The sequence below is a fragment of the Gopherus flavomarginatus genome, chromosome 1 (genome assembly GCF_025201925.1).
Source record: "Gopherus flavomarginatus isolate rGopFla2 chromosome 1, rGopFla2.mat.asm, whole genome shotgun sequence".
Taxonomy (NCBI): domain Eukaryota; kingdom Metazoa; phylum Chordata; order Testudines; family Testudinidae; genus Gopherus; species Gopherus flavomarginatus.
The window spans coordinates 214,483,890-214,497,066 of record NC_066617.1 but is presented as its reverse complement, the minus strand read 5'-3'; the positions used below and the strand labels follow the sequence as shown (position 1 = coordinate 214,497,066).

At 43.0% G+C, this 13,177-nt stretch overlaps 1 protein-coding gene across 1 annotated transcript in view; it reads right to left on the bottom strand.

Annotated features, from left to right (window-relative positions):
* The window catches only part of MED14 (mediator complex subunit 14), a 70,613-nt gene that overhangs the window by 34,677 nt on the left and 22,759 nt on the right, over positions 1-13,177 (bottom strand). The window contains exons 11-16 of the mRNA XM_050936468.1: positions 12,268-12,393; positions 11,422-11,500; positions 9,225-9,384; positions 8,633-8,827; positions 4,279-4,413; positions 3,035-3,111 (exon numbers count right to left, since the gene is read on the bottom strand). Coding sequence (XP_050792425.1) covers positions 3,035-3,111; positions 4,279-4,413; positions 8,633-8,827; positions 9,225-9,384; positions 11,422-11,500; positions 12,268-12,393 — 772 coding nt within the window. The remainder of the gene's footprint in view (positions 1-3,034; positions 3,112-4,278; positions 4,414-8,632; positions 8,828-9,224; positions 9,385-11,421; positions 11,501-12,267; positions 12,394-13,177) is intronic.

Below are 13,177 nucleotides of genomic sequence, written 5' to 3'. Positions count from 1 at the left end.
TCCACCTGTTCGCCCTTGGAGGATCCCGGTTGGGGGGGTAGACTGGGACTGCCTCTGCAAGCATTTCTTATAGTCTCGCAACTTTTTATAAGTGGACTCGTATTTAGAGTGGGTTGCCTGGGTGGGATCCTGCTGCAGCTTAAACTTAGGTATAGCTAGAGCCGGAACACAGAGGCCAAGTGTCTTAAGCGTAGTATGGTAATCTTTCAGGCCATGCAGCTTCAGGTCCGTCTGTTCTGCAAACAGAGCTTGCCATCAAAAGGGAGGTCCTGCAAAGAGCTTTGCACCTCACTGGACAGTCCAGACTGCAGGAGCCACTACTCTGCTCAACCTGAGCCAGAGGCTTGGAGGCCAATGGGGACTGAGGACTGCCCAACATAGGTCTAGCCTCTCCCCTGGTCTTGCTCCGAGGTCACAGTGGAGAAGGCCTCTTAGCCTTCTTGGTGTGCCCCACAGACGGGGAGCGGTGCCAACTGGTAGATGGCACTGAGGGGTTGCCGTGCACGGACACTGTGGTACCTAGTGCAGCATGCTGGAGTCAGGGTCAACGCGGACTCCATCAGGATAGCCCAGATCAAATGTCTCTTTCTCTCTTGTTTTGAGGCTTGAAAGATCTACACATTTTGCAGCAATTACTGACATGGGTTTCACCTAGACAGCGTAAACAGTCCATGTGCGGATCACTCACTGGCATCGGGTCACCTACAAGTGTCGCATGACTTAAAACCCGGGGCACGGGGCCTGCCCTGGCCTGGGCGCATTAAACTAAACTAAGTTACACTAACTACTTCAACTACAGGTACTATTATACTGAACAAACAAGAGTTCTGGAGGAAAGCTGCAGACAAAAATAAATAAATAGGTGTGTGCATATATATATCTATAGATATATAGATATATATTGGTAGTCCATCGATCCGATGACGACAAATCTGAGCAAATCATCTATTGTTGGTCTCATGGTGTGCCCTCTGATGGCTATACAAGCCAATTCTAGGGGCGCACATTTGCCTGCAGATGGTGCTTGGGAAGTTTGCAGCCAGTGGGTTGTTCGCTGCTGGTGCTCTGTGATGTCATTCACGTGCCTCTTGTAGACGCCGGCAGCGGTCTTCGTCAAAGGCGATGCAAGTATTCCTGACTGCTGCATGCCACTGTGTTCTGTCGCTGGCGGGATCCTGGATTTGATATTGCTATACTGCAGATTGGCTTTGATGGTGTCCTTGTAACGTTTTCGTGGACAACCTATATGCCGGATGCCCTGGGAGAGCTCACCATAGAGAAGCTGGCAGGGGATTTTGTTGGCATCCATGTGGCTGACATGACCGGTCCAATGTAGCTGTGACTTCATGATCATCATTTCGATGCTTGTCATCTGGGCTCTCGAGGACCTCAAGATTGGGCACTTCGTCTTGCAAGCGGATCTTCATGATGTTGCGGAGGCAATGCACATGGAATGCTTCGAGCTCCTTGATGTGATGCCTATATAGTGTCCATGTTTCACACCCGTACAAAAGAGATGAAAGAACAGCAGCTCTGTACAGAAGCAGTTTTGACGACATCTGGATGTTGTGGTGGTTTAAAACTTTGACATGCAGATAGCCAAGTGCCTGGCTTGCTTTGGATATTCGTGCGTTGATCTCATTATCCAGTGATGGATCACTGGATATGACATTACCCAGGTATTTAAAGTTATATATACATATACATACACATACACATATACATATATACACACACACACACCCCTATCTCATAGAACTGGAAGAGACCCTAAAAGGTCATTGACTCCAGCCCCCTGCCTTCACTAGCAGAACCAAGATCCCTAAGATCCTTAAGTGGCCCCCTCAAGGATTCAACTCACAACCCTGGGTTTCGCAAGCCAATGCTCAAACCACTGAGCTATCCCTCCCCCCAAACAAGCTGGAGCAGAGCAGTTCCAAAGCACCTTCGCTGGCAGCAAGAAGGAAATGAGGGTGGGCAGAGCGCGCAGCGCCCCTTATACCATGCCACAGAGATGCCACTCCATAGGTTACTAGGGGCACTCCCCTACAGGTACTGCTGGGGGGGGAGGGGACCAAAACAAAAACCACTTACGGCACTGGTGTACATGGCGAGCATGCACACCTACTGTGGAATACACAAGAGCAATCACTCAAAGAAGAACTATGGGCTGGATGCATTAGTATAATTCACATTCCTGGAGAGAGGTACTGTGACACCTCCCAAGCCAAGGTTCTAACCTCCTGATTGCTAAGAGATACACAGGGAACCTGAGACACAGGCTGCTAGCAGAATGGCAACTCCTGCCAAGGATGGTAGCAGGAGATGCTAGGTTAGCAAGCCATCTTTGGCTGGAACAAGGACGGACAGATCTTGGCTACAATTTTGTCAGAGGTCACGGAATCCTTGACTTCCAGAGACCTCCATGACTTGAACCTGCAGCGGCAGGGAGCTACAGGGTCCCTCTGATACCTGTGGTGGCTGGAAATTGAGGGGGTGCCCTGGAGCTCCAGGCCGCTGTGGAGGGCAGAGGTGCCCCAAGCTGAGAGCCACTGGAGGTGGAGGAACCCAACAGTTCTGAGCCAGGGCCTCTGGGGTGGTGTGGGGACCCTGTAGCTCCCCATTTTACTGTAAAAGTCAGGGATAGGTCACGGGCTTCTGTGAATTTTTCTTTATTGCCCATGACTTACTAAAAATATGCATGACAGAATCTTAGCTTTACTAACAGCTGCTGTGCATTTGTCATGTTTGGAAGAGACAAAGACCATGCCTCTCGGCTGGTCAATTCTCACCTATGAACAGACACCACGACTGGCTGTTCCAACAATAAAGGGTAATACATTATTTTCCTACTCTTTCCCTCCCCACCACAGGCCACATTACCTTAAATGACTGAGGTTGTAAAATAAGCCATTGTTTAAAACAAAAATGGTTTTCAAAGTTTAGTGTTGCAAGATGCCAAACTCTTCAAATGCTCCTTTTTCCTAATATTGTTCATGTACTTGATAAAATGAAGTGTATAACAATATCTTACTTTAATAAACGTATAGCATGGCTGAAGCCATCTCCTTCTACCTGTACTCCTTGGTGTGGAATCTCCATATTAGACAACTAAAGAAAAAGGAAGATTTCACTAAGTTATAACAAACAAACAAACTCACTCAAGGGGGGGGAAGTGTACACTTTCCCAAAGTGTGCGTCTTGCTACAAGTGACAGTTTCACATTCTGAGCATGGAAAATTGAGAACATGGGGGGGGGCACACTACAGACTCTTGTCTTCCCTTGACATCCCACTATCTCCCCTTTTCTCTCTTCACTTTCTCCTGTCCCCTACCCTGCCTTTCCCTCTCCCAAGCATCAGCCATGGCAGGGAGTCACAGCTCCAGCTGGAGTAGGAGGACCGAGCTCTAAAGCACTCAGTTGACCCATGCAAACAGATTCCTGACATTGGCCAGCCGCACATTTAGAATGGAAGGCAGAGAGGACTGGAGAAGGAGCAGTATGCAGGCATGTCTGAAGACATGTTAGCACGTGCCTCCTGTAGGGGGGTGGTTACCCCACTCCTGCCCTGAAGGGCTTAAAACAGCCCTGGGAGAGGGCTGTGGCAGGGGAAAAGCTGAGCTGATTGGGAAAGCAGCCACAGCTGTAGCCAGTTCAATCAAGGCCCAGCTGGCCCTTATAAGAGGGCAGTGGGCCAGAAGGATGAACAGACACAATCTAGCTTGCTTGAGAGAGAAGGACCTGGCTGCCTGGGAAGCTGAGAAGGGTATCTAGTGTGGAGCACTGCTGGGGAAGGGCAGAGGGAGCTGGGGAGCTCCAGCCTAGCAAAGGCCCAGGCTGCAGGCCGAGTTAAGGGTTGACAAAGGTGCTGGGGCTGCAGAAGGGCAGCCTAGATATAGGCAGAGGCAGCTGGTCCAACCACCCTTGCCAATGATGAGTGGTTTATAGACTGCAATCTGCCCCAGGGAGCGGGGGCTAGATGACTGGCAGTAGCCACTGAGGCACACTGGGGATGGGGAGACCCAGATTGTGGGTTGCTGCTAGGGGGCAAAACCCTGATGGTAAAGGGCACCGGGGTCCGGGAGGAATATGAGGGGCCAGCTGCAGGTGAGACATCAGCCAGCAGAGGGCGCTCCAGAGCTGGAAAAGAGCTAATTCCCTGGACAACCAGAAGGAGGCGCCACGCTGGTGAGTTGTCACCCCACCCCACTCCCAAATATAGATAAATCAGTTTATACAAAGAAATTTTAGGAAAACTTTCATCTCATAATAATTACCTCCATACGAAGTCCTATAAATGGCATATTTGTATCACACATTGCTACAAGATGAGCTAGGACTTTATTGAAGGCACACATTTCTCCAGATCGTTTTGGTTTCTTAGATTCTACAGAACAATGATCACCAGACAACTAGAATTCAAACAGAGAAAAGACGATATGTACTAGCCCATTTAGAATAAAAATGGTCACTCTTTAAAAAGGTCATGATGCAGAACAAAAGCTTGATCAGCTGTTATGTTTGAAATGAAATACTCTCTAGGCACATATGGTTACTCTTAAGGGTTAGAGGACTCAATATGGTTTATTTAATAGCATTCTCTAATTTTCTCATAAAGCAATTTAGTGTTTAACACACTTGCAAACCTTCTTTGCGTAAGCTAGTTTACGGAGTCCACACTCAGCACTCCTCCCAAAATATTATGGGTCTCCTGAAGCACCTTTCCACATAGTGACTAGACCAACTCCTCAAATAAGGGAGTTTGGGAAGTTGCAATCTACATTACCTTACAATCATTTAAATTCCCTCTGAATATTCACTTAAGCCACAAGACTTCAAGAAACCTATTACATCTTTTACATATTCATTGTATCACTGAAATATATTTGAAATACACTAGCTTTTGCTCAATAATCACAGCATCTGATTGATGTCTCATCCTTTCCCTTATCCTTTTTCACTCTCCAGTCAGCCTCCTCATTACAAACTAACTTCAGATATAATGCAAACTACCTCAGCAGATGACACGAGGGAACTGGAGCAAAAATGTAAAGAACACAATCCTATAAACAAGCACTTTCAAATATATAAAATAGCATATTTTTGTAAAACAGGACACCAATAATACATAAACATATTTAATATTTTGGAAACTAGAAAGGCTCCAGAACTGCCAAAATTATGTAGTGCAGACAAGGGTCTAGTTAAGAAAAAAAGAAAAAACCCTCCACACAAACAAGAGTTACTTAAACACAACTGAAATAACCAAGAATTATCACAATCATTCTGTTTATTTAATGAAATACAAAGTCACAGTTAAAACATACACCTTACACATCTTTAAACATTAGGTCCAAGAACACTGCACACTTACGGTTTGTCTACACTGCAATTAGACACCTGCAGCTGGTCCTTGCCAGCTGACTCAGACTAGCAGGCTCAAGCTAACTGAAGTGTAGATGTTCAGGCTAGAACCCAGGCTCTAGGACTCTGAGGTGGGAGGGTCCCAGAGCTCCAGCTGCAGCCCAAACATCTATATCACAATTAAACAGACCTACAGCCCGAGCCCAAGTCAGCTGGCACAGGCCAGCCACAGGTGTCTAATTGCAGTGTAGACATACCCATAGGACCGTGACCCTGCAGTGAGCACAACACAGACAGGCTCTTTGCAGGAGTCTCAGTAATGACTTAAGCAGGACTTTGTCATGCAGATCTCATTGAAGGATTAAAGTTTTAAAGTTTCCATACCAAGAGCCCTTTAAGTTTATTACCTTTCGTACATTCGTCACATTTTTAATTAGAAAATGTACACTATAACACTCCATCACATGAATTCGAAGTTATTTCCATCTATTCACCACTTCTTGTAAAATCCCTCCCTAAAAAACCACCTACATATATTCATTCCATGATAACACCAGGCAGCATAGGCAAAGATTACCCTATATACTCAATCATAAGCCAGTTCGTTTATAAGCCAACCCTCCCAAAGATGGATAAGTAAAAATTGAAATTTTTTATAACCTGTTCATAAGCTGACCCTATAATTCAGGAGTCAGCAAACTTTGGCTCCCGGGCCATCAAGAGTAAGCCGCTAGTGGCTGAGATGGTTTGTTTACCTTGAGTGTACACAGGCACGCAGGTAAACCTAAGTAAACAAAGGGTCCCAGCGTGCCAGCTGCTTACCCTGACAGGCTGGGACAGCAACTGGTGGGGAATTTTTTTTTTTTTGGGGGGGGGGGGAGGAAGCTGGGAGTCAGGGGAATAACTCCTGTGACCACCCCCCACAGGACCTCACCCCTAGCCTGGGACCCCCACACTCTTCCCATCCCATCCCTTCCCACCTTATCTGGGGAGGGCCAGCGGAGGATGTCTCTGGCCTGGTTGGAGCTGCTCCGGCAGGCTGGGCAGTGTGGCCACAGCCTGATTTGGCGAGCCAGACCAGGTGGTGCAGCTGCAACATGTTCCAGCAGGCTGGGCCAGGTGGCATGGACACAGCATGGCCAGATGCAGCTGGGGAAGAGGCTGGGGGGAGAGCAGCATGGCCAGAAGTGGAAAGATTCTGGCCCCGCCTTTTCCCTTCTGGCTGTGCTGCCACTCCTTGCTCCCTCTGTTGGACAGGAGGGGCTGTGTCCCACCTCTCCCTCTCTATACTCATTCATAAGCCAACCCCCTTCCCTGGTGCTTCCCTTTTTTACTAAAAAATTCAGCTTATGAACGAGTATATACAGTACTTAAAAAGGTCAATAGTTAAAATTGTATACATTTAAAAGCAAAAATTTCAGGGTTACTAGACTCCAGTGATTAAAAACAGATCAACTATTTAAGTATCAGCGTCAAGTTTAATTAAGTTACTATTACTATTCTAATATTAACTAATTAATGTTTCCTTTATCTAAAATATACTTGATTTAAAATAAATATGTAAGCCCAGCTTGTCAAAACTAGTAGTACACCTCTACCCCGATATAACGCGACCTGATATAACATGAATTTGGACATAATATGGTAAGGCAGTGCTGGGGGGCGGGGGGGGGGAGTGTCTGCACGCCTCCAGCAGATCAAAGCAAGTTTATTATAACGCGGTTTCACCTATAACAAGGTAAGATTTTTTGGCTCTCGAGGACAGCGTTATAAGGAGGCAGAGGTGTAATAAAGTCAGAATGACTCAAGCCCCCTAATTTGTTGGTATAGCTGCTAAAACAAGGGAAGACCATACACAGTGAAAGGGTATTTGACTAAGGTCTCAACTACAAATGGAACTTATTATGGAATAAGGCAGGGTGTTTGTTTAAAGCACAATAACTTTTCTGGAATAGCTATTGCAGAGTAGCTTATTACACAACAGCAATTCTGCTTCATTTCCCCATGTAGAAGAGATGTTGTGACATCTGATTAAAATAGGACCATATAGATCATTGTTGCAACTAGTTATATATTTGCAGCAAATCTTGTACAATGGTTGTCGAGTGAGGGGTCTATGAAAAGGTTATGATTTGCTATCTGCATGCATTTATCATTTTTGTATGTGAAGTTCTAAGTACTGGCTCTATATTTGGATTTCAAACATTTGCTCCTGGGCTAACGCCCACAAAGTAATTACCCAACACATCTTGGAGGGACTATTCAAATTGAGTAACCCATCAAAAGAACATTTAACTAACAATGGACCATGGGAGACACCCATCTACACAATGAAATTTCACGCTGTGACTAGACAAAATGCATGCACATGTGACTTGCCCATGTGACTCCAAACTCCATCTTGTTGCTATGATTTTCCACAGTAAGAACAATGGGATGTCTTTCACATGGCAAAAGCTATAAAAGGCCCTGGAAACAACTCCATTTGGTCTTCAGTCCTGCTTCTTACCCCTGGAGGAATTTTGCTACAAACAAGCTCTGAACAAAGGACTGAATGACCCATCTAAGCTGTGGATGTACTCCAGAGACTTGACTTAAGCCAGCAATTTATTCCATCACTACTACAAGACTGAACCAAGAACTCTGCCATTACTGTATGTACTTTAGTCCTTTAACCAATTTTAACTCTCACCTTTCTTTCTTTCTATGAATAAACCTTTAGATTTTAGATACTAAAGGACTGGCATCAGCGTGATTTTGGGGTAAGATCTAAGTTATATATTGACCTGGATGTGTGGCTGGTCCTTTGGGATCAGGAGAACCTATTATTTGATTAGACTGGTTGTAAAGAACCACTCATCTCTGAATCCAGTGTTCTTGGTGGTGATATAAGGACTGGAATGCCTGACGAGACTGCCTTTATGTTTTCTTGTTAGCCAGTGTGGTGAAATAGGAGTTTATTTTGTGGCTGTTCTGATATATCTTATAAAAGAATAACCACCAGTTTTGGGTTGTTTGCTTTATTTCTCAGGGGTTTGTCCTGAATTTGGCACTCTCAGTTATGACCTACTAAGACATTGTTACGGAGGTAAGCTACGCAACATTTCAAAATATGCCAATTATTAAAGCAGGCAGTTATCCCCACAAGCTGCATCAAGCTTTGAACTGGGACAAATTAGGTACTTATAATTCACCTACAACCAGATACTATTCACAATCTTAGGGCAAACACAGGTTTAATGTCTGCTTCCATATGGAAATACAAACCTTGCGCTTGGTACCGCCTTTTGCTTGTTTCCCACTTTTTGTGTCTAGTACCAACTCCTCGATGTTTGGTTTGAATTGCTGTAGTAAAAGTGCAGTAGCAGGGCTGTCATCTCCTTCAGGACAGCTCACAGACAAAAAATGATTCTTGTACTCCAGTTCTGTGGGGTTGCCAGGAACTTCAAACATCTCTACCACCTATGTTTGAAACAAAACACTCATTTTGAGAAGAACCTTGACAAAATAAAAAAAAACAAAACTTTTTTTCCTCTTCCAAAAACTATTTTGTCTCTTTCTAAAAACATTGTATTACAGTAGGGAAAAGAACTCAGGAAGAGAAGGGAGACCAGCCTTCTAGGAAATAAAAAAGCTAGAAGGCTCATGGGGTAACAAAACCAGATTACGTTCAGACAAACCATATTAATAGACAGACCCTAGGAGCTACAGAAATGGAGACTAGACATATAAAGCAATCATCACTGGTAGCCGATCTATCATACTGTATTTACTATTTAAAAAGGGGGGAAAAAAAAAGTGTTTGTTATGCTTTTGTCTCCAAGCACCAAGTTCAGAAAAGTGTTTTCCAATTACTTACAATGTAGTACTGTGGAAGGCGAGTGAGTTTGATAAACAGTTTGTGCTTGGAAAGGTTTCCAACAGGATGGCTAGCATAATTAGCTAGCTGCAATGTTTCACTGGTTACTGTAGGCAGATGTTTTATAGACTGTTTGCATCGCTGCTGTCCAAGCCAAAACCTTGCATTAAAAAAGAAAGAAAATTAGTGCTTTGAGTTTTTATGTATTAAAATGCTCCAAAACAGTAAGTCATACATGGTCACTATCAAATTAAAAGTTATATACAAAGTGAAGTTAATGTAAAGTTAATTACCCTAGACTAATAGAATTTTAAAAATTAGATTTACTTGTCACTATTTATATTTTGTCTCCATCAGCTTGGGTAATAATTCAATTTCATTTATTCATAGTCTATTTCACTTTTAGATTCTTACTGCTGCAATACTTGGATTTCAGAGACTACAGGGAAGTGTTCTTTCATTTAAGAACTATATTCAGTGAGATTTTAAAAGACATGGCTGGAAATATTTCTGCAAGATTACAGAATTAGAGAATACCTTAGAAAACCCTGCAGGTTTTAGTGAATTCACAATGTGGCACCTTCCAACTTTACCGTGACTCATTACAAAAATTTACTGGAGAAAAATTCTTCTTACTTCAGTGTTCTGGCAAGCCATGTCACAATTTTTTAAACAGATACTGACACTGCACTATTCTGTTACTTTCTGGATTTCTGCTATTTTCTATCATAACTATATGAACCCAAAATTTCCAAGATGAAAGGCCTGATCTATATAGAAGATATTACAGCACATTTATCCTAATATAAAACTGAATCAGAGTCAGCATATTTGAGATATTTACAACTGGATTCTGATCACACAGGCAAGACTACAAGTCACAGCTAGGTCTGAGAATGAGCCAGAGATATACAGTTTGATTTTCAGATGTACTGAGCATCCAGTTTTTGTGGTCTCCAGCTGGAGTTTTCGGTGCCTGGAACCTCTGCAAGTCAGGACAATAATGCCAAAAGGTAAGCCTGCCACGTCCTAATGGCTGTTACAGAATAGAGAATAGCTGCCTCAAGGTTTGCAATGCTATCTTGGCCTTCAGTTACAGACCACAATTTATAACACAGGAATGTTGATAATTTCCCAGGATGCCAGTAGAGTATGACTCTTACAAAAGTGTGCTGGGAGTTAGGGGAGCTGCACACACACGGGGGGAAAGGGGGAACGGACCGAACCCGGATGACAGAAGATGGTTTGTTTTCACATGGCTTTAAATTGTGTTTGTATTACTTGTTAGGTCAGGTTTGGGAGGCTCTAGGGACATAAGGACATATATTTTATTGAGTTAATACATTATTTGCTTAAAATTATTAGATGCCTCAATCTTAGGGCTTCAGAGGACATCTAAAATCTATAAGTTAGAATAGGGGTAGGAAACCTGCGGCACGCGAGCTGATTTTCAGTGGCACGCACACTGCCTGGGTCCTGGCCACCCATTTGGGGGGCTCTGCATTTTAATTTAATTTTAAATAAAGCTTCTTAAACATTTTAAAAACCTTACTTACTTTACATACAACAATATTTTAGTTATATATTATAGACTTGAAAGAGACCTTCTAAAAACATTAAAATGTACTACTGGTATGCAAAACCTTAAATTAGAGTGACTACATGAAGATTCGGCACACCACTTCTGAAAGGTTGCTGACCCCTGGGATAGAACATCTCTTAATGGTATAAATTGATCAAAATTGAAGTGCTAAAATAACCGGAAAAGAAGTGGAATGCATTATGCTGACAATGTGCAACTCCTGTTCCTTCCTCTGCTGCTACAAAGGGGAAGAGGGAAACAGGATTTGGGGAAGCTGCGCATGTGTGCATGCACGGTGAAATTTTGACCCTACTGAAGTCAATAGGAGTTGGCATGGACTTCAGTTGGGACAAGATTTCACCCACACGTTGCTGTGAACTACAAAGGAGCTCCCTGTGCGCACACACACGGGGAGGGATTTTCAGACAGAGTGGGATAAAGGTAGGCTAGGAAAGGGCTATAGAGTCTACTCCAGCAGAGGGCAGAGGAGATAGCCAGCACCTTAACTTACTTGGGATAGGGAAAGGATACGTCTCCCACAATGGTAAAGAAGTTATTCTTGTATGTTATAATACATAATATGTAAGTCAAATGAATAATTCCAATATCACTTACTTGAGCTGTTGAAGCCAAGGGATAATGCGTTTCATGTCATCATTGACCGACTTTTCTATGTCATCCAGTGTCAGCTGGTCTATAAAAATGTAATTATTTAAGTGAAAAAAAAGTTTAACATCTACTTTGTAAATAGTGCATCCGACGAAGTGGGTATTCACTTACGAAAGCTCATGCTCCAATATGTCTGTTAGTCTATAAGGTGCCACAGGACTCTTTGCTGCTTTTGTAAATAGTGAAATTCAGACCTCTGAGTAAGAAACAACTCCTTGTATTTCTGTCTAATTTGAGTCACATCACCACAGTTTTGTACAGATACTCAAAAGTGAGCAATAACTTTTGAAATACTAACCAAGCACAAAAAAATTATTATACTGTTCAGAAAAACTAATCTATTTTCTCATACAATTTGAAACCTAAGTCATCGAACTTGTTAGGCATACGGTGTTGAATACACACAAACAGGAGCAGAATCTTAAAACCTGTCTGGTCACACCAGGTGTTTACACAGAGCTCTAAACAAAATGTGCATTAAATCACTCCATTCAATAAAAGCACCACCAAATCATGATGAATCATACAAAACATGCAATTTAAACAAAGCCTAACTATTTAGTGTTAATCCTTCTATAATAAAGTATACAGAATATCTTAAAATAATTGCAAATCCAGTCACATTAAGGATTTGTAAATTTATATACTATTTTTAGACCAAGACTGCAACATTCACTCATGTAAGCCTTATTCATCTACACAGTTCCATGGAGTCAGTGGAATCACTCACATAAAGGAAGCAAGAGTAAAGCCTTTATAAAGTATTAAGTATGGCCTATTTCGCCTACTTACCAATTCCATAAAGCATTAGTTGGAACATTCCAGAATGAAGATCTACAAAAATGTGAAGACATTCTGATCGACCACAGGGCTCCAAAATTGGAACAACAAGAGTTGGAAGAGCCATCTCAATGAATGCTAAATAAAAATAAAAAATTACTACATTGCACATGACATTCTGATCCACTTAATTAAACAATGACCCATCACAGTCAACCAAAACTATGGTCCTAATCCTGCCAATCCATATGCAACATCAGTAATCCTCACTTGTAAGTAGGCTCATCAAATTCAGCAGGACTATTTACACATTACTACATTTCTCATGCAAGTAAGGAGTTGCAAGATAAAGGCCCCTATGTTGAAACAAAGTTAATGTTGGAATAACAGCCAGAAAAGCAATGTATAGTTAAGGGAGAATGATCAAATCCCTAACACCTACTAATAACAGGATGCACCAAGAACATTAAAGACCCTATCCAACTGCTATCAGTTTCAATAGGAGTCGGATCAGGCCTAAGTGCTCCATCCAAAGGCTACTCAAGTCAGTGAAAGGACTTGAATTTCTTTTTGACTGTAACAAATTTCAGACTAGAAGACTTCAGACCCCCCATCCAAAACATAATGCACTACAAACTTTAGCTTCTGTACTACATGTAAAATTAGATATCGGCTAGAAACACTAAGTACGTAAACTTTCCGAAGCAGTTATCAATGTATGATGACCAGGGCCGGTGCAAGGATGTTTCATACCCTAGGCAAAACTTCCACGTTGCACCCCTGCCCTGAGCCCCCCTCCCCCCACACAGCAGCTACCCTCCTCCGCCCTGAGGCACCCCCCTTGTGGCAGCTCCCCACCCTCCGACCTGAGGCACCATCCCCCAACCCAGCTCACCCTTGCTCCGAGCACGAGCACCCCGAG